Source organism: Ruditapes philippinarum, unplaced genomic scaffold (assembly GCF_026571515.1).
Source record: "Ruditapes philippinarum isolate M1 unplaced genomic scaffold, ASM2657151v2 ctg575_1_1_1_1, whole genome shotgun sequence".
Taxonomy (NCBI): domain Eukaryota; kingdom Metazoa; phylum Mollusca; class Bivalvia; order Venerida; family Veneridae; genus Ruditapes; species Ruditapes philippinarum.
Genome location: NW_026857358.1, coordinates 287,400 through 310,510, shown reverse-complemented (window position 1 = coordinate 310,510; position 23,111 = coordinate 287,400). Strand labels below are relative to the sequence as shown.

The 23,111-nt window shown below is 35.1% G+C and overlaps 1 protein-coding gene across 1 annotated transcript; it reads left to right on the top strand.

Annotated features, from left to right (window-relative positions):
• The first annotated feature begins 816 nt into the window (after positions 1–816).
• LOC132749489 (transcriptional regulatory protein AlgP-like) lies at positions 817–21,280 on the top strand. Its single transcript, XM_060739240.1, has 4 exons — positions 817–933; positions 1,609–1,654; positions 18,355–18,669; positions 21,170–21,280. Exons 2-4 carry the CDS (start codon positions 1,609–1,611, stop codon positions 21,250–21,252), a joined length of 444 nt encoding a protein of 147 aa, XP_060595223.1. The 5' UTR covers positions 817–933; the 3' UTR covers positions 21,253–21,280.
• The last annotated feature ends 1,831 nt before the right edge of the window (positions 21,281–23,111 follow it).

Below are 23,111 nucleotides of genomic sequence, written 5' to 3'. Positions count from 1 at the left end.
TATAATTGAAACAAGTCTTAAGTCCTCCATTTGACATGTTCTTTAACGTTTCCACAACTATTGTGAAATCTTAAGACTCTAACCTGACCCACGTGGGTCAAGTTAGGAAACCACCACTTTATTATTTATAAGGAGAAAAGTTTTATTCCTTTGATTGTTTAGTGTATTTATTTTGAGAACATTTACAGAAAAATATTTAAAAATTCATTGCGAAGAAATGAACATTTTGCCTGTGTCTCTCTTTAGAGTGTAGATGACTTATTTCGTAGCTCTATTCTGCAATATTTAACGGGTACATGTTTAAGTTGCAATATACATTTGTATATTGTATAATTATTGGGAACATGACTAGAGTTATGATATATAATTATCAGGAATGATAAGGGGAACATGTTTGAGATATAAATAAAAGGATTTAGTCATGATATGTATAATTAACGGTAAGCCGGAAACAGTGGTGATGTCTACTTATGAGTTATGTTATTTACTTGTTGGGAACATGAGTGTTTTATAAATGTTTTAGTTTTGATATATTGTTATCGGAACCCGGAACAAGTTATGATATACATTGTATAATTGTGGGGAACATGTTTAAAGTTACGATATACAATTGTCGGGAACATGTTTAAGTTATGATATATAGTTGTCAATAACATGTTTTGAGTTATGATAAATATAATATATAAAATTGTCGGGAACATGTTTGAGTTATGATATATAATTGTCAAGAACATGTTTAAGTTCTGTCAATGTACTTGCAACAAGTCCCCCATGATATAAAATTAATTTACTGCGCTCGTCTCTCTTTTCGATTTAGGATCAGAGTACAGTTGATAATGCAGGTTAAAGATAATGGGAGATAATAAACTAGGCCAGGAGGAAACAGTGAAACACCTCTTTACACGACAAGTTGGGATAACAAACTAGAAAAAGGTAATTCTGTCTTAAAAATTACATTTTATTATTATAATTTATATATGTAATAACTATGAATCGTATTCACTAAAATATCAATTTTATTTTAAGATTCAGATTTACACTGTAACGTTATGCCTCCCTTTGGATAGAGCCACTGGCTTGAGTCATGAAAGTATATAAGTATGTTAACTTTTGCTCTTTTATTTCCCATTCTAAATAATAATAATAATAATAATAATAATAATAATAATACTGAATAAATAATAAGAAAAAAAACACAACAACAACAACAAAAAAAAACCAAAACAACCCGCCCCCCTAAAAACCAAAACAAAACGCCAGTACTGGTTTGTTTGTCTTATACATTTAACTTTGGCTATTATTGATTACTAGGAGCGTAATAGTCAGAGAATAGCGTAATACGAGTAGTATGATAATGTTGGACACGGGCTCGGAACCGTTCCGTGGCAATAATGTGAAAGTACACCAAATAAGGCCGTTTTAATTTAAGTATGGACGGGTTTGTTTAACCGCGTCTTGCCTCCAACTTTACCGTACTATAAAACAATTTAAAATATATTTAATTTTACCATTTGTTTAAATCTAGTTTCTTGTAACCTGAGTAAGAGAACACCCTTAATGTAGATGAAGTGTTTGGATTCATAATTTTCCCTTTTTCTTCTTTTACAGATGAGACTCGCCATTATCGCCATTATTCTTACAATCTGTATTGCATGTAAGTAATTGCTACAATTACCCTGATCTATCACGTAATTGACTTAATGGTGCTGAAGGGTCGGTCAACTGGTAATGGGCTTGTGTAGTCGTCTTTCTTGTTTAATTTTAATTTCATGCCATATCACCACCGTAAATTAGGTTTTACATTATGCCATGACATATTGACACATTAATTCCATATTAAGCAATGTTTTATACGAACATCGAAACTGCAGGTAACTCATAATTATTATTAGGACCTGACACCAGCTAAAATGCACAAAATGTGAATAACAAGAGCCCGTTACAATGGAAATAATTATATTTAGGAAATAGATATCATTTTTGAGTGCACTGTTTTAGAATAAAGAGTGATTAATTACAAAAAAACGTTCATTATTACATTGTATACTAAAATGCATGAAGAATTAATATCTATTTCCATTCTACACGTCAAGAAAAAAAATAAAGTTGGACTATATGTTTGGTGCTTAAATTTGGTTCCGCCTTCGATTTTCCAATAGAAACGTTCTTTACCGGCTGTTCCAGTCGGTCGTTAAGTCTACCGTTGAGAATAATTAAATTTTAAAAAACGTTGATAAAATTTGTGTGTGTTTATTTTATTTCACTTTATATTTTTTTCAAGCGAAATACAGAGAATTTACAGTGAAATAAATGTGAAATTTATTTTTTATTTCTTTTGCGGAATTGAAATAGATGATTTTGCACCTACATTGTGACGTCACGTAAACATCACTTTAAACGTCTGTACAGGGTTAATGACTGAATAAAGTTATTGGTGTTATAATTTATTTTTTAGTTATACCACTTTCTATCATCCTAAATAGTTTTCAGAAAAAAATCAACAAAAGTTGTTTCTTATTTATCAGATTTTTTCAAACAAAATAGCGCCGTCAATGTGTCGGTTTGAAAATACAGAGGGCGGAAATAAGAACGGCGAGTGAATTGTTCAGTAATTTCTCTTATAATTATAAACAAAGAAGGCAGGAAGAGTGATATATTTAACATTCTTACACTATTGGAATTTTTCTATATAAAAAAAGAAGGCCGGAAACGTGCGTTATTCTACGACAATGCACTCGCTGTTCTTACTTTACACGTATAGCAAAATATGAAAGCCTCGTTACCGCCCAATGAGCGGAGTACCCTCGGGACGGATATTCCGATCTGAACCGAAACATATGACAGATATTATCATTTTTGCATATCAGACTGGATTATCTACCGTTTACACCGATATGAAAGAAAGTATACGTCTGATTCGGTTTCATTTTTTTTTGTACAATGAAATAAATTACCGAGACTGTAATTACTATCATACGGTGGCACAAAGGTGACATGTGTGTGTTTATATTTATCTCGTGGCCACGAGTTACTAAGTCGTTGCCACGAGATACTATGTCGTGGCCACGAGTTACTAAGTCGAGGCCACGAGATAGCTAAGTCGTGGCCACGAGTTACTATGTCGTGGCCACGAGTTATTAAGTCGTGGCCACGAGATAGCTAAGTCGTGGCCACGACATACTATGTCGTGGCCACGAGTTACTATGTCGTGGCCACGAGTTATTAAGTCGTGGCCACGAGATAGCTAAGTCGTGGCCACGAGATAGTATGTCGTGGCCACGAGTTACTTAGTCGTGGTAACGAGATAGCTAAGATAGGCCACGAGATAATTAACCAATCAGAATACACTATATATATAATGATTTTTTTAAACTTAACAACTTACTTTTACATGCAACATTAATCTTTGAAAATATTGAAGATATTCACTTGTCTTTAAGATCATATTAGAAAGTCACCTTCCAAGGCCCATCGGACATTATTTTGACTATAGCTCTTTGTTGGGCAAGTTTGTGATCGAATTGGTCAGTTTGTACGTAGTACGGCCTGTTAACCTTGTTTATACGATAGCATGAGAAGGAATAAGTCCTGGTTTATTTTATTTGTAAGGGACATTGCCCATGGACAGTAAATAGCCTATAAGGTAAAATCCTTGTCTGATGAATAATTTAGAAAGGATAAGCCATAGTTAATGTAACCCAGGAAGATCATTGCACCTGATCAGTAGATGACATCTAATTATTTCGAGGTCATTGGGTCAAAAATCAGATACGCTATGACGCTAAATGTAAAATTATTGACAAGTCAGTTATAAAAGGCACTTTTACAGGCTGGTGAAGAAGGGGCATCCTTGTACTAAAGCACATGTCTAGTTAATTAGGGAAATTTACATAAATGGTGTAATCTGATTGGTTATTTATCTCGTGGCCACGACTTAATTATCTCGGGGCCACGAGATAAATCAAAGCACAGAAGGCGATGAATTTGTTTGGGTCTCAGAATGTAATAAAGGTACAGGTTGTGAGATTATATGTATAGTGCCACCAATGCTTTCCAGCGTTTTAATTATAGTAAATTGGCTATAAGACTAATTGCAACCCAATGTTTATTTGACTTAAACAATTTGAAAAAAAAAATGAGTTGCCTTTACTGGGATTTGAACTCCAGACCTCTCGCTTCCTAAGCGAGCGCGAAAACCCTTCAGCCACGGTGAATTTATATGTAAACGGCCTGAAGAAAACCATATTATTCTAAATTAGGGCTTGTAACGACTTTAACTGTTGTTTAACACAGATGTAAATAATCCTGGAGCTTACTATAAGCATGTATATTTATAAAGAATCAAAGGGCTGCAAGTTCTGTGGTATTTTGTGATCTTTGCAATCTAAATCGTACTGTATATCTGTATGTATTTTCCTGTATAAATTTATTTTTATACCATTATAATTCATTTTGCAAGGCACCAAAGTTTGATACATACGGAATTCTGCATAACTATGGTTGCATCAAAATATCATTTATGTTCATTTTTTACGACAGCTACACTTTATTATGGAACAGAATTAATGCATTTATTCTATCTTGCTTGATGACATTGGAACTTGCATTATGCTTAATTCCATCTTGCTTGATGACATTTGAACTTGCATTATGCTTGATTCCATCTTGCTTGATGACATTGGAACTGGCATTATGCTTAATTCTATCTTGCTACATGACATTAGAACTTGCATTATGCTTAATTCCATCTTGCTTTATAATATTTAAACTTTGCATTATGCTTGATTCCATTTTTCATTATTTCATTCAAACATTTCGCAGTGACCAATTCTTTCATTGAGTGATAACTATGAAACTGGAACAAGCCATTTGGAATACTAAAATGTTAACGTCATATACCTTTATGTATAAGTTACCTTTCTTCATGCTCTATACAAACCATTTACGGTTTAGTTTTTTTGTATTTTATGTAGAAGTCATTTAAAATTGACTATTTTTTGTTCCCTGATGGATTTTGTTAAAATGTGACTTATTTGATTTATAGCTCGCATGGCGTGATTACTATTAGCTTTCGCTTATATCCATTATTGCTTAAAAAAACTCGATGTCTGAGGCTTTGTGGGTTATGTTTGATCATCTTACATTATGATAAACAATTTAAACTATGTCTAGCGATTTGTGAACTTTTAAGGGGCGAGAACTCTGTTATCGATATCAACGGAATTTTTCCGCGATTCGCCTATCATCGGAATTTTCCGTATAGATACTGCGTACATGTATATATAAATAAAATACGTAGTAAGCGCTTAAGTTGAAAGAATATAAATACAAGTAGTAAAGGATTATGCAATATAATTTTATATATGTATACAGTCTAATAGAAAAAATATGCTCGTAAACAGTTATTCAATGGGGCAGTTATACGTACAGTGGCGGATTCAGGCCCTGGCTTAAGGGCTGCACCTACCCCCAAATATACGTTCATGAGCTGGGATGGAATATATACGTGTCAGTTTCATGCAATAGTCTTCTTAGTGTACTCCCTTACCAAAACATATTATGCTGTCATCCAGCTGTTAAGCACCGGCCTAGGTACTGCTAAGGTCTTTATCTAATGACTTTGACATTAAAAAGCAAAAATTATTGGCCTTATAACTTAATAAATGTCACTAATAGTGGCGAATAGGTATGTAACACATTAGAATATACATGTATAATAAGGAAAGAAGGAAGTTGTTTATTTTTGTAACATGTGCATAGTCAATTACAAATGACCCGCGTTACGACAAAACCAACATAATGGGTTTGCGACCAGCATGGATCCAGACCAGCCTGCGCGTCCGTGCGGTATGATCAGGATCCATGCTGTTCGCTATCAGTTTCTCTACTTGTAAAAGAGTTTGAAAGCGAACAGCATGGATCCTGATCAGACTGCGCGGACGCGCAGGCTGGTCTTGATCCATGCTGGTCGCAAACCCATTATGTTGGTTTTGTCGTGACGCGGCTCAAATGTTGGGCATATGTGTGTCTGATTAGATCAGATATCCCGCACACACCACCACATTCACATACATTTGTGCTTAATGATATATTATGCACATCTTTCAGTAAGATATTTTTATCACAGAAATTTATTGAAATCTATAAAATTCTTACTAAATATGTTTTATTTAAATAAAAACACATACACATAAATGTATAGGAATCTGTTTTCTTATTACGGGTCAAATAAAGTTGTGCCTGTCTTTAAAAGAAACTTCCATATATGTTTTGTAATAACACTATACATGAATATTCATACTGCCCACTTACAATGTAAAGGATTTAAAGCACGCATATTTGTGTGAAGCCAAATTATATTTATTTTATTTTACAGAAAAAAAATCAAGTTTGTACTGTACTAAGTCGTGGCCACGAGATAGTTAAGTCGTGGGAACGAGATACTATATCGTAGCCACGAGATACTATGTCACGGCCATGAGCTACTAAGTCGTTTAAGTAGTGGGAACGAGATAACTAGACGTGCAGGCTAGATAATTAAATCAGATTACACCATGATTTTTTAAACTTAGAAAATTACTGTTTAAAGATTAACGTGCAACATTAATCTTTGAAAATACTGAAGTGTTCACTTTGAACTTGGATCATAAGGCCCATAAATCAGACATTAATTTTGACTAAGTTATAGCCCTTTGTTGGGACAATTCTATGATAGAATTGGTCATTTTGTACGTACAACGGCCTGTTAACATTGTTTATACCATAACTTGAGAGGGACATAGTCCACGTTTATTTTATTGGGTAGGGACATTGCCCACGTACAGTAGATATCCTATAACGATGTTTGAGGTCACGGGTCAGATAAACATGACACTTCATGTAAATTCCTTGTCTGATGAATGATTTAGAAAGAATAAGCCGTAGTTTATATAACCTCAAAAAGATCAGTAGATGACACCTAAATCTTTTTAGGCAATTTGGTCAGAAATCAGGGTCACAATGACGCTAAATCTTTGACCAATCAATAACTTTTATAATGGCACTTTTACGGACGCATCCTTGTTAGGAAAATTCATATAAATAGTGTAATTTGATTGGTTATTTATCTCGTTCGCACGACTTAACTTTCTCGTGGCCATGACTTAACTTTCTCGTGGCCACGACATAGTAACTTGTTCTAAAGACTTATTTATCTCGTGGCCACGACTTAGTAACTCGTGGCCACGACTTAGTCATCTCGTTCCCACGACTTAATTATCTCGTGGCCACGACTAAGTAACTCGTGGCCACAACATAGTATTTCGTTCCCATGACTTAACTATCTCGTGGCCACGACTTTGTAACCCGTGGCCACGACACAGTATCTCGTGCGCACGAGATAAATAAAAACACACACATTTCACCTTTGTGCCACCGTAAGTTTGAGCATAGTACATGTATATCTTAAAATTCAATTTCACTATTGCTCATACGACTATCACGTTCAAATAGAAGTGTAAACACTTGTATAAGAGGTGAGTTGCCACAAAGTCTTGTAGGATGAGTTATTAGAGACATCTATAACATTTTTTTTCCACATGCTGGCGGAATCTTCAAAAACACGCACTTTTCGTCTGTCGCATCGTGTTCTCTTGTTTTTCAGTAAATTTTCCCTTTACATGTCAGTCCCCAAATAACACTGTTCTGTATACGCCCCTGTATAAAGGGGACGTAACTTTGTTTACTCCACGTGCAAAAATACGGGATCATCCGGAAAATAACGGGATGTACCGACAAAGCGACACCTGCTGTCATAATATGAACACAAATTATTGCAACTCGCATTATGCTTACTAGTGCTGCAAATCAGCCTATTTTACTAGCCTATTTAGAGGGGTAAGTGGTCTATGTCAGCCAACAGCAAGTTTCATATACCAAAATGTTCGTCTGGATCTGTAGTTTCTGGAATGGATATTCATTTGACCCGACCCCGATGCGAAGCTAAGATATTCAAGATGGCGTCAAAGATGGCCGCCAAATCTCTAAATATTCTAGTATATTTACGTTGGCTATTTTTTTTTCTTCAGTTTTTTAAATCAATTGAAATTTTACATGAAATTATTTATTTTCTAACTCACTCATGCTATAAATTCTGACTTTATTGCATTTCTTTCTAGTTTTCATCACCTAATTTTAACGAAAAGAGAAAAAATATGTTGCAAACTGGGTGACCTTCTCTTAATATGTGTAACTTATTACTTTATTTTTGTTTAAACTGAATAACATTCATGATTTCGTTTAATACAGCTTTAAAAATGTATCTATATATCTTTAGAATAAGTGAAATCTGCCATAAACGTATTTTATTGATCTAAACACATATACAAAGTGGGTGGGGTATTACCAACAGCGGTCAACTGTAAATTAGATACTTCATTGTTTTATATTATAATGAAAAGTGATATTAAAAAGATTAACAATATTTTGAATTAGTAATCGATGAGAAATCTTTTCTTTCATAGATAATGCCCTGCATGTGTGCCTAAATGTTGAAATATCTCTTTTAATTTCTTTATGCACAGAATAAGGAACTAATTTACTGACCTGCAATTTGGTATTCGCGTTGACCTTGTGCTAGCCCTTGGTGAAGGATTTGTTTGCAAGTTTTTTCTCCTTAGCAATAAACAGTCATTGGCAGACTTCAAATGTGATTTTTGATTCACTATTCAAGACCCATAACCTAAGCATTGATTTGAAAATAATTATATAGCTTTATAAACTTAAAAAATTTCTATGGACAAGATTTATCTCCACAACCATTGAGGTAATGCACTTGAAACTAAACACATCTTTTGAGATCATTATTGTAGGTTATTTCCCTCCATGTTTTTTCAAAGAATTTCAAAACTTTATGAATAAGATAACTCCTTATTTATTCAGGCTGTTGATTTTGAATACTCGAGCATGCTGTTCGATATGCAGCTCTTGTTTGATAAGTATGATAATTTACAATTGAACCATGTTTGGAGTTTTGTAATTATTGATGGCGGATATAATATAAACATTAAAATGTAAAATGTAATTTGCTAGAACATTTGAAATGGGTAGGTAATTCATTTTACAGTAAGAGACTTTTCTGCTAGACTGGATCTGAATTATGAACAAAATAGTATATCTATATTGAGTTCATGAAACCGAAGGCCAACGAGTAATGCTACATGTAGATAAAATATCTATGTTTTAAATAACTGTTTAGTCAATTTAAGCGACTTATAAGATAGAATACATTTCATTTGACATAGAAAAGGTGTGTAACATATAGATAAATGAACAGAGTTTTCTTTTGCATACTGTTCAAATCTTTAGGTGAACTTGCAACAAAATCATGCGTATTAAATTGGTAACACATTTTTGATAGATTATTAATTAGATCTTACAAGAGTCCTCTAATGGTATCTTTCTTTCAAAATCAACTTAGGTGTATTTAGTTACGTAAATATTTTCATTCCAGATAATAAGTATATTCGAGGGGTCAGACTTTCTCTAGATTTTTATTGGCATCAACTAAAAAATGGGTGGGGTACGATTTGAACAGTAATTCATTAAATAACCAGAAGCAAATTATCATATTCCTTGTTAATTATGTTAATCTGTTACATGGACTGCACCAAAGAAGCTATAATTTGACAGAAACACAAAATAAAGGGATATAATTGATAGAACAAATAAGTACGAGTCACAACCTTACAATGTAGAACTATTTTAATGTAGCGCTGCTCATTTTATTTTATATGTCTTACTGCTTAATAAAAAACAAAAATTTCTTCAGATACGATATGAATACATTAAAGCATTATTCTCATGAGTTCATTACAATAGTGGAATAACAAAATAAGTAATAACTATTTCTCTGTTTAAGCATAGACAAGAGTATCATGGCAAAACCCCACAAGTTAGCATTATTTTGCATATTTATGTATAAGAAAGAAAAAGAAAAAATGCAATCTGTTTTCTCCAATAAAGTTAAGTATCGTCGTAAAAACGCTTTAAATTGCATCTTCCGTGAAAAATTTCACTTGAAATACAAAAATTGAAACAATTATGAGCCAACATTAATATTCTAGAATATTTAGGGATTTGGCGGCCATCTTTGACGCCATCTTGGATTTCTACGCTTCGCATCAGACTTGAGCCAAATGAATATTCATTCCGGAAACTACAGACCTAGACAAACAATTTGGTATATAAAACTTGCTGTTGGCTGATATAGACCACTTCGATGTCATTTTACCCTATGAATTTGCAGCACTATACTGCCAACTGCTTAGTGCGTACTGTCACATGCGACTATAATATCGCTATCGTTGTCATCTTCGTTGTCGATGCGCAGTGATCATGTATTGCATTATATTTGTTATCAGTGAATATATTGAAGCATATGAATGCTAAGACACATCAAATTTGCCAATTATTGATCAAAATTAATAGTTTATTGTGACATAATGTCGACAATATAGGTGGCAGATTTATAGCAAATTAAAGGTACTGACAGAAACTTACCATGTTACATATAGTTATATCAAAAACAAGCAAAGAATGTTATCTTAAACACCAAACATAATACATTGTCCTTAATAAAAGATGCAATTAAACATATAGCATATTAAAATATGTGAGTTTGATGGTTAAGTAGGGAACACATAGGGTTGCAATTACATGAAAGTGCATTAAGTAATCACAAGGCATGATTGAATTCAGCAAAACGCAGGTTTTCATTGTCATAAAGAAGTATAGAAGCAAGCATAATGTAAGTCCCGATATCATAAAGCAAGATGGAATAAATGCACTAATTCTGTTCCATACTTTATCCTTGCATATCATGGCTACTTCCTTAACAAAGACACTTAAAAAAGAATTAAAAAAAAAAGTTTCCTCGACTGGGATTTGAACTCCAGACCTCTCACTCACTAAGCGAGCGCGTTACCCCAGCACCACGGAGAAGTTATACATACAATGTCTGAATAACATCAAGTCATTCTAAATTTAGAACTTCCATTGCATTTCGGGTTTGTAATCCTTATTAATTTCGAGGTATTTTGTTCAGGATAAACCTGTTGTTTAAAATTGAAGTAAATAATTTAGCGAAAATCTTCTCGCCCAAACAGTCCGACATGTAGAATCTATATATTCCACTACTCGGTTTGGGTAGTATTTGGTAATCGACATCGCTAAAAATAGTATTTTCATTGACAAAATCATATTCATCCGCGTAATTTGTGATTGTCCATTTATTGACAATTCTATAAGCCAACGCTATTTTCAAACTTTGAATGCGTTGTAATTTGTTGGATGCTTGTAACAAAATAAAAATATTTCTTTCTTTTAAATCGCTAGTTTTAAGCTGTTCTGAGAACTACTTTTTGTTAGGTTTGTCGTAAACTTCTGTGTCAGAGATTGATTTACTTATTTTCGATCAGAAAATACAATAAAACAATATTAGAAATCTTCGACCATTCGGGAATTATTTTGCTTGAAAATTAATGTGCCTGTCTTTGACCATCTTTACGCAGTGATCTACCCTGAATTTTTCGGCGTTAGTGTACATATAAAGTGTACATATAAAGGGAAGTCACTGCTTCAAAAAAGTGGACTACTTTCGGCATTTGCAATTAACAACATTAGACTCTGAAATTTCGCTACCATTATTTGTTTGGTCTGACGACCCAAACAAATAATAAAAACGACACAGTCATGTCACCTTTGTGCCACCGCACTATCTGCTATTTTCAGCGACGCACTTACTACGACGATCAACACATGTTTACCCCCGCGGACCCATCCGTCATCTACCTCTTTTCTTGCCAGTTAAAAGGTTCTTCCCTTCCTGGTTTTTGGAATCGCCCATGTAAATAAACATGTTTGTTTTAAATACAAAATCTAAAAAAAAGATATTAAAAAATCTCGTAAAATCAAATGTTGCATTCAAATTTTGGTTATTGTAATTAGAAATTGGTCATTATGAGTCATTTTCAATGTTGAGAATGGGGTCATTTTTAAACGGGATAAAAATATATAAAATTACAGTATGTAGTCTTCTAAATGATGAATAGGTTTTTGGGGCCCATCATTGTCTTACAAATTGCATTAGTTTGCTTTTAATTGCATCAGTCGACTTAGAAATTCTAATAAACATTCGTCTTATAATTGATTATGTAAGAACGGCGCACCCATGTATACATAAATAGGAAAGAAAACATGCATTAACGGATAAAATTCACGTGCGCACTCTCCGTTGTTTGCACGTTTTTATTTGTTTGGGTCGTCAGACCAAACAAATAATGGTAGCAATATTTCAGACCCTGATGTGCTTATTTTCAAAATCTGAAAGTAGTCCAAAATCCTCAAAGCGGTAACTTCCCATAAGACCGAAAAATTAAGGAGAGATCACTGCGTAAAAATTATCATCAAACTCCTCACAGTGATTACCTCCCTTCGCAGATTGAATTGTCATATGACAGGCGCATTAATTTTTCAAGCCTTCTCGGGGAAGAAAAAAGTTCTCGATTGGTCGAAGATTTCTAATATTGTGTTATTCTTTACAGATATACATGCTTATATTAAGGTCCATAATTATTTACATCAGTGTTAAACAACAGGTTTACCGTGAACAATGTATCTCGAAATTAATAAGGGTAACAAACCCTAATTATCCCCCGCCGATGGAATCAGGAGGGAGGATATTGTTTTGGCGTTGTCCGTCCGACCTTCCATCCGTCCTTCCGTCCGTCCGAATTTCGTTTCCGCGCTAGCTCTCTGCAACTACTGGCTGGAATTCAATGAAACTTTATGGGAATCATAAATATCAAGAAGAGATGCGCATATTGTCGGCTTGTTCCAGTCAGACCTTTTAACTCAGTAACTCAGAGTTATGGCACTTGATTAGTTATGCATTATGCATATAGAGCAATAATCGTTTCCCGCTACTTCTTCTCTGCAACTACTGGCTGGAATTCAACGAAACTTTATGGAAACCTTCAATATCAAGAGGGGATGCGCATATCGTTGCCTTGTTCCGGTCAGACACTTTAACTTAGAGTTATGGCCATTGATTAGTTAAGCAGTATGCATATAGATCAATAATCGTTCCCCGCTACTTCTCTGCAACTACTGGCTGGAATTCAACGAAACTTTATGGGAACCTTCAATACCAAGAGGAGATGCGCATATCGTTGCCTTGTTCCGCTCAGAAACTTTAACTCAGAGTTATGGTCCTTGATTAGTTATGCAGTATGCATATAGAGCAATAATCGTTTCCGTGCTACTTTTCTGCAACTACTGGCTGGAATTCAACGAAACTTTATGGGAACCTTCAATAGCAACAGGAGATGCGCTTATCGTCAGCTTGTTTCGGTCAGTTGTGCAGTATGCATATAGATCAATAATCGTTTCCGCGCTACTCCTCTGCAACTACTGGCAGGAATTCAACGAAACTTTATTGGAACCTTAAATACCAAGAGGAGAGGTGCATATCGTCCCCTTGTTCCGGACAGACACTTCAACTCAGAGTTATGACCCTTGGTTAATTTTGAAATATGCATGTAGAGCAATAATCATTTCCGCGCTTCTTCACTGCAACTACTGGCTAGAATTCAACGAAACCTTACGGGGATCATCAATATCAAGAGGAGATGCGCATATCGTCGGCTTATTCTGGTAAGACCTTTTAACTCAGAGTGATGGCCCTTGATTAGTTATGCAGTATGCATATAGAGCAATAATCATGTCCGCGCTTCTTCTCTGCAACTACTGGCTGGAATTCAACGAAACTTTATGGGAACCTTCAATACCAAGAGGAGATTCGCATATCATCGCCTTGCTTCGGTCAGACACTTTAACTCAGAGTTATGGCCCTTGATTGGTTATGCAGTATGCATATAGGGCAAACTTTATGTAACCTTCAATACCAAGAGGTGATGCGCATATCGTTGCCTTGTTCCGGTCAGACACTAACTCAGAGTTATGGCCCTTGATTAGTTATGCAGTATGCATATAGAGCAATAATTGTTTCCACGCTACTACTCTGCAACTACTGGGTGGAATTCAATAAAACTTGATGGGAACCATTAATACCAAGATAAAATGTGCATAGTTTGTTGCCTTGTTCAGACCAGACCCTTCATTACAGAGTTATGGCCCTTGATTAGTTATGTAGTATGCATATTGAGCAATATTGCTATTTCTTTGCAACTGCTATATTAATTTCAACAAAACTTTATGGGAACCATAGATACAAAAAGGCAATTTACATCTCATTGCCATGTCCAGATATTACTTTTTAACACCGAGTTAATTAAGGCTTTACTATTGCCCTGAATATTTATTAAGTACAAAGACTATTACTGTTTACGCCATGATAAATATATAAATAAAGCCTTGTGTCTTCAGTTGTTGTGTTAGTAATAACCAGTACTCGGCGGGGGATATAAATTCAACGAATTTGCTTGTTTAGAATAATGGTTTTCTTCAGGCTATTACCTTATAACTTATTACCCCGTGGTCGAGGGGTTACACGCTCGTTTAGGAAGCGAAAGGTCTGGAGTTCAAATCCCAGTTAAGGCAACTGTTTTTATTTATTTATTTAATTGTTTAAGCCAAATAAACATTGACTTGAATATCAGTGTTGCAATTAGTTTTAGAGCTAATTTACTACAGTTATAACACTGGAAACAGCATTAGTGGCACTATAGAAACACAAATTGGTTTATAATCTCACAACCTTCACCTGTCTGACATTCAGAGACCCAAACAAATTCAGCGCCTTCTGTGCTTTGATTAGTATACGTGACTAAGGGTGCAATGTAAAGCTATCTGTAATGACTGCCCCCGTAACTGCCGTTAATGTCAATTTAAATAGCACTTGTACGTGGAAAGCCAATCGAAACACCCTCGACTATTATCTATAATAACCTCGGAAACAATACGGAGTGAAAGTAGTTCTACCGCGTGGTTTCAGATGTAAACACAAACTAAGAGTAATGTAAAACGGATGTATGTATTTGACATTCATAGGAAAATAAAAACTGTTTCGGTACAAATATGACTGAAAAAATCTCTGACAACCATTTTTAGCTCACCTGTCACAAAGTGACATGCTGAGCTTTTGTGATCACTTTTTGTCCGGCGTCCGTCCGTCCGTCGTCCGTAAACTTTTACTTTAAACGACATCTCCTCATAAACCGCTGAGCCAAACTTCACAGGAATGGTCCTTTGGTGGTCACCTTTAAAAATTGTTCAAAGAATTTAATTCCATGCAGAACTCTGGTTGCCATGGCAACCAAAAGAAAAAACTTAAAATATCTTCTTTTAAAAACCCCAAAGAGGTAGAGCTAAGATATTTGGTATGAAACATCTTCTGGTGAGTGTCTATCAAGTTTGTTCAAATAAAAGCCCTGGGGTCAAAATTGGCCCCGCTCCAGTGGGTCATTGCTTTTCCTTATATGTATATAGTAAAAATTTAAAAAATCTTCTTTTAAAAAAACCAAAAGAGCTAGAGCTCAAATATTAACCATGAAACATTGTCTGATGGGTGTCTACCAAGTTGGTTAAAAAAAGCCCCTGGGTTAAAAATAGCCCCGCCCCAAGGTACCTATATACAGGTGAGCGATTTCAGGGCCATCATGGCCCTCTTGTTAATTTAAATATGCCATTTTAAACAAATCCGACTAAATGTCAAGAGATTGGCATTTGTACTTTCGGTTTCTACAACCGTAATAGTAAATACACTCAGCAAAAAAAGAAACCTGACTGTGTATATTTCATTATTATTTTCACGAAATCGATGACGGAAATGTAAAAACGAATGTTGGGCATGAAAATGAGATGCATGCACAGCATTGATATGCATTTTGTTGTTTATTAATTATGTTTAAGTTTGTTAAATTACGCTAGTTCTTAGGAAAGGGTCAAATTCAATTTATCAATTTCGAGGCTATAACGTTTTGACTACGTGAAGGTTTTAATCATTTCATTAACAGTTTTAAAATGCAATATCCGGTTGTGGCCGCCTCTGGCTTTAAGTACTGCGTATAGAATTGACGAAATGTTGAACAAGGTTATTTGGAAGATTGTTCCATTCCGCTATCAATGCATTTGTCAGTTGGAGGATATTCTGTGGGGCGTGATGTCGTCAGACATTTCTGCCAAACACATCCCAGATATGCTCTATCTGATTAATATCTGGAGACACTGCTGGCCATTGCATGGTATTGTAGTTTGCTGCATCTAAGCGAGCGCGAGTTATCCTCGCCGTGTGAGGACGGGCGTTGTCTTGTTGAAACACAACGGGACCGTTTCTTTGCATAAACGGAATAGCCTCGCCATTCAAGACTTCGTTTATGTATCTCTGGGCGTTTAAGTTGCCGTGTATAACAATAAGCCAGGTCTTTTGTCCACCCATTATCCCGCCCCATACCATGAAGCTTCCACCACCTAAACGATCATGCTGTCTAACACAGACAAGTGCAAACCTTTGGCCCTTTCGATGGTAAATTCTTACACGGCCTTTGGCGTGACTGAGATTGTAACGAGACTCGTCTGAAAACAGGACAGTATTCCAGTCACGTCGCCGCCAGTGACGGTGCGCACTTGCCCACCTAATACGAGCCTGACGATGGCGTAAAGTGAGAATACCACCTGTATATGAGCGTCGCGTTCTAACCGGGCGTTGTTGTGTGCGCAACCGATTGCGAATGGTTGGTGCATTTACGTTAAACGCGAGCGCGGTCAAGGTCGCCGGTCTGAACCTGTCACGTAAGTGAGTTAAAACAATTGCACGGTCGTCCCTTTGGGAAGTTGCCCTTGGCCTACCTGGCCTTGGACAATCGTGCACATCACCTGTTAGTCTATAGCGTCTTACAAGTTCATGAACTGCGTTGCCACTGCAGTTAAACGTTCTACTCTCGTCAACAACAGATGCCCCGCCCAGCAGCTTTCCTATTGCTTGATTTCTCTCTGCTTCTGATAAACATGGCATTGTGAAAACTATCAACTTTAGGTGTGAATAACACTAAATTGTTACTGAACACACATCACTGTCTATCTGACATCGTTCAGCGTGCACGGGGTTCACGTCCAAAAACTAAAATTTTACGCTTAGCTGCATTCTACTGACAATACGCGGTCAAAACAAAACAAAAAAAAAACATGTATAGTGTATCTATATTATTGTCCAACAACATTGACCTGGCACTCTTGCATATGACCCTGTAGTCGGTATATTCCGTGAACGTGATATACTTGTAAATCGATATGAATGTAAATATCAATTTCGTTAAAATGGTAAATATTTAAAATCCTTCTTAGCGTATTTGGTAAAGGAGCTTCACTTGAAGAATGTAGACGTTAACTGGTAGGTTCGAGTCCTTTATCAGGGATTTCATTTTTCTTTTTTATTCTAATTTTAAAATTGCCATTCTCTTTAAACTATTGCAACTCTTTTGTTGTGTATAAGTGTGTCTGTGCGTGCGTGGATACGTGTGTAGTAATTTCAATTAATAAATACCTTTATATGCGCTAAAGGATATACGACTGCATAATAACACAAAGAATACCGTTGAAAGATACTGTATTTAAAAAAAAATTAATTGTGTGTGTAGTAAAACGGTTTCAAATTAATTCTTGCAAGTTGATTTAAAAAAATCATAATATGGTGTTAGTAAGGAATCGAACCAGAGATATTCAGATCGGTAGTCCGACATCTTTACCACACATCACTGACGAGTAAAGTTAGCAAATATATCGATATACTCGTTAGATATTGGTCAGTGTTTATTCAAATGACCTTTACGAAAGTTAATGAAGTGCCAGGTCAATGTTGTTGGACAATACATGAATACTCATTTCACATGTTTTGATTTAAATCACAAATTAGAAAATATTTAAAAGAAATAAAGTGTCAGGTTTCTATTTTTGTTGAGTATATATAAATAATGATTGTTTGCTTTTGTATGTACATGTATGAATTTACTTATTAAAGGTGGTATTTTACTTGATATTTTTTAAATAAACTTGCCAACAATTCCCAGCACAAATTACTATTTGTTTACATGTTTAGTTTCTTAGCGTAGGTTCGACCGAAATACCGCATCCGTTCTGTATATTCATACTATTGTGTTAGAGGTCCTTATCCGAAGACTGACGGAAAGGGCCGAAAAGTTGCGATTGCATGGAAAGCATGAAAAAATGGTTTCTTTACAAAGAAAACTTTTTGTGCTAGAATATCGCTCGGACTTAATTAAATATCTCGTCTTTAAATAATTCCTCGTGCTTTTTCAGTTGTTAACAATAGATTTAACTTTACTTCTTTTATTTTTTAAGACAATGCATGCGGTGGAGTACCAAACACGGCGATCACATCTAAAAGGTCATCCAAAACTAGCATACCAACTAGCAAACAAACATTAACCAGTGCGAAACCGGTAAAGTCAAGTGCAAAACCAGCGACGTCAAGGACGTCAAGTGCGAAACCAGTGTCGTCAAGTGCGAAACCAGTGACGTCAAGTGCGAAACCAGTGACGCCAAGGACGTCAAATGCGAAACCAGTGACGCCAAGTGCGAAACCAATAACATCAAGCCAAGTGACATTTAGTAAAACAAAGTCTGTCAGCACGACAAAACCGGTGACAACGACAGGTAAAATATATATGCAAGATATATAAATTGTACATGTGTTTACTATTTCATTTGATCAACAAAAACGACACCTTTAGTCGAAATAAATCTTAATAATGATTTTAACAGTATTCTTAAGAGTAACTTGTATTATTTTGTATGATCAAAGTTAGATTGTTTAGTTATTTTTGTTTAGAATTCAGCTTTTAATAGACTGTGCAACAGGAAAAATATGGTCATGTCTAAGATAGAGCTGGAATCTACCCCCGGACTAAAACCGTAACCGTTTTACCACATCAATGACCAGACAGATAGAAATAATAAAAAACAAAATTGCATTTGTGAAAAATTCTATGCCACCGGATTAATACAACACTAAATAGTAATGTAGAAACAATATTTTTGTTTCTATACAATTGAAGATTGCCGTAATGCATAGATCACTGACCTATCTAATTGTTATTATCAGATTAGTACCTTCAGACAAGAAGAATTTTAATTTTTTGCTTTATGACATAGTGACTGAAAATCAATGACCACGGGGCGGGGCCAGTTTTGACCCCAGGGCTATAATTTGAACAATCTTGATAGAGGTTCACTACACAATGTTTCATGCAAAATATCTAGCCTCTAGCCTTTGTCAATTACAGAAGATGATTTTTTTAAAGTTTTTACTATATACATGTAAGGAAAACCTATGACCCCCAGGGCGGGGCTAATTTTGACACTAGAGGCAAAATTTTAACAACTTTGGTAAAGTACCTATAGATGATATCATATACCAAATATCAAAGCTCTAAGCCCAAGAAGGTATTTTAAGTTTTTACTATATGTACATATAGTGAAAATCAATGACCCCCGGGTCGGGGCCAATTTTGACCCCAGGGCTATAATTTGAACAATCTTGGTACAGGTCTACCCGACAATGCCTTACGCAAAATATCTATGCTCTAGGCCCTGTGGGTCTTTACAAGAATTTTTTTTTAATTTATTCTTATAATTCCTTTTGGTTGCCATGGCAACCAGATTTCTGCATGGAATGAAATTCTTTGAACAACTTTGGAAGCCCTTCACCCAAGAATCAATCCTGCCAAGTTTGGTTGAAATTGGACAAGTGGTTTTTCATAAGAAGATTTTTTAAGTTCACTATATAATCTTTATAACACACATACAAAAACACGCACACGCACACGCACACGCACACGCACACACACACACACACACACAGGTGAATCGCTATATGCCACCGCATCACAGATGCTGCGGTGGCATAAAAAAAACAAAGCTTGGTATGAAATACTAGTTAATGATCAACACTCTGCATTGAGTAATGTTTGGCTAAAACATAATAGATAGTTATTGCACTCCTCTGTGAATTAATGAAACAACGACATCTCAGAGACGTTATGTATTTATCAAACTTGATACAAAATTCAATATGTAATAGACAATATCAACTTTTTAGCCGCGTTTTCCATGCTATGTTACACTAAAAGTGCCATTTTTGCCTTCTTGTTACCACAATAGTTTGATTTCTTTAAACAATAAAATTGTGTGTATTGCATACACTCCTACTAAACGGTAACAATTTAGTTATTTGTATAAATGTGAGCCGTCGACACTTCCGTCACCAAAACAAAACTGAAAGGATAGACGTACAGTTTCTAAAGTATGTATACATTTTCAAAAATTCTACTTGTTTTCAAAACTCGAAGATACTATGCCAAATAAAACATTTTTCTTATCATATCATTTTGGATGCAATTTCGATACGAAATACCAAAATGACGTTGCTAGAACTTATATCCAATATTAACTTGTGTGTTTTCTTTTATATAAGTAAATGTCTGCATGAAACATGATCCTACCCACACCCCTTTGGCTCAACACAAAAGGAATATTTCACAGAACTTGGTTAAAATAAAATATTAACATTTTTGGCGCTTTCACTTTGCAGATGGCGCCATCCTCTTGTCGATGGCTCGATCACATTTGAATGAATGTTAATATTTTATCTTTAACCAAGCTTTTTAACCTATATATTTAGCCAAAGGTGTTACATGTACAATTTAGTGGGTCAACATGAACTTTGTGGTAGAGAAATCACTCAAGATGTGACCCCTCGTGAAAGAAAACACAATAATTGATATTTGTTAAAAGTCATATTTCGTATCGAAATTACATAAAAAAAATGATGCTTGACATAGCATTCTTAGAATTTTGAAAAACAAGCATGTTTTTTTTTTAAATATGATATGTTTAGAAACTGTGTTTATCTTTTTCAGCTTTGTGTTGGTTGATGGCTCTCATTCAAACAGATCACCAAAATATGAGAGCCAGTGTAGTAGGAGTGATCTATTTAAAGAGAATATTCACAGGCGCTAGTCACATAATCAAATATTTTACATAATCGGCCTATATATGTATATGAAGATATATCTTATTATAGTATATAGCCCATAATGAACATAAAAAAGTTTGTTTCAAGCACCTGTGAGAATATTGTTTTATATTTTGACAGCCGGAAGTTCCTCAGTGGCGCCATCTATGTGGTTGATTACCTTAGTATCAGCAGCGGTTTACCAGTACATGAAACAACATTAGAATAACAACTTGGCGGCAAAAAGAAAAACATTAACATTTTATACAGGTTGATTTCCAAGTCATCATAGATTTTCATTCTCTGTTTCATACGCCTTTTCGTTTACAAGTCGAAAGATGAGAAAAACAAATATATTATTTGTCAATCTTATCAAGATAATGCGCCGCCATATTTCTTTATTTTAATACATTTTCTTCTCTTTTTTTTCCTTTGATATTTTATTGAAATGTCAATTCAAAGAAAAGACTTAACACTAAGGATTAATAAGGTATTGTGCAGCAAACGTAGCAGGAATTTGACAAGCTATATATTGAATGCTTAGTAAAAAGTGATATAAATCTTACAGCTTTCTTCCAGATATAAAATAAAATAATTGCCACAGAAACACTCTTCATACTTTGTACATAAAGGGGTCGCCACAGTTCTAGGTACGGAGATATCAAACTAGTAAATTTCAATGATGTATCTAGTAAATAAAGCGTTCCCGTATCGTCCCAATATATACATTTATTACAATGACAGAAATTAGAGAAAAAAATAACTTTTCTTTTAAATTTGATTCCTATTTTATAAAATAAAATGATAAAAATATGTTGTTCGGTTGAGTGCCCAATGACTGACCCATATTCACCATTGTATAAACCTTTCACAGATTGTTATGGAACGCCTGGACTGTCTTATGTGTAGAATGACTGATATACATGGTTAAATGTGATTCTGTTGAGTCCGAGATACAATATGCTGTGTCAAAATCCCAATATACTGGGTGGAAATCCAAATGCGCTCAGTTATTGAAGTGTAATGTTGTGTGCTGATTACATTTTTATTCAGTCAAGTCAATGTATTGTCGGGTGCATAAGTCGTTATGTTCAGTTCTTAAAACAAACAGGCATGTGGTAACACAATTATGTTGAGTTAAAAAATATGTTGTAGGGTATGACAGTTGTTATGTTCGGTTAAATAGCTCTTCTCATCATGTTCAACCATGAAAATAAACTGTTAAGTGGTACTATCATTTCGTTTGGCTGAGGCAGTGTATTATTGGGTGATCCTTTTATCATTTTCAGTTGAAATGACATGCTGTTGGGTGCTTTATTCAGACTGTTCAGTCGTGAAATAGAACTGTTGAATAGTACTATCATTATGTTCAGTTCAGATGATATACTGTTCGGTGCAGGAGTCATTCTGTTAAGTAGTGAACACAAAATGTTGTGTGATACCGTTATTATGTTCAGTTCAGATGATATACTGTTCGGTGCAGAAGTCATTATGTTCAGTTCAGATGATATACTGTTCGGTGCAGAAGTCATTATGTTCAGTTCAGATAATATACTGTTCGGTGCAGAAGTCATTATGTTCAGTAGTGAACACAAACTGTTGTGTGATACCGTCATTATGTTCAGTTCAGATTATATCCTGTTTGGTGCAGAGGTCATTATGTTCAGTAGTGAACACAAACTGTGGTGTGATACCGTCATTATGTTCAGTTCAGATGATATTCTGTTCGGTGCAGAGGCCATTATGTTCAGTAGTGAACACAAACTGTGGTGTGATACCGTCATTATGTTCAGTTCAGATGATATTCTGTTCGGTGCAGAAGTCATTATGGTCAGTAGTGAAACACAAACTGTGGTGTGATACCGTCATTATGTTCAGTTCAGATGATATTCTGTTCGGTGCAAAAGTCATTATGGTCAGTAGTGAACACAAACTGTGGTGTGATACCGTCATTATGTTCAGTTCAGATGATATCCTGTTTGGTGCAGAGGTCATTATGTTCAGTAGTGAACACAAACTGTGGTGTGATACCGTCATTATGTTCAGTTCAGATGATATTCTGTTCGGTGCAGAAGTCATTATG

What these genes read in the sequence shown, in the direction of transcription:
- LOC132749489 (XM_060739240.1), top strand. Translation starts at nt 1,609, where the DNA reads ATGAGACTCGCCATTATCGCCATTATTCTTACAATCTGTATTGCAT. An exon ending in TCTTACAATCTGTATTGCAT is followed by an intron (nt 1,655 to 18,354) that starts GTAAGTAATTGC and finishes TTATTTTTTAAG; the next exon opens with ACAATGCATGCGGTGGAGTA. An exon ending in AAAACCGGTGACAACGACAG is followed by an intron (nt 18,670 to 21,169) that starts GTAAAATATATA and finishes ATATTTTGACAG; the next exon opens with CCGGAAGTTCCTCAGTGGCG.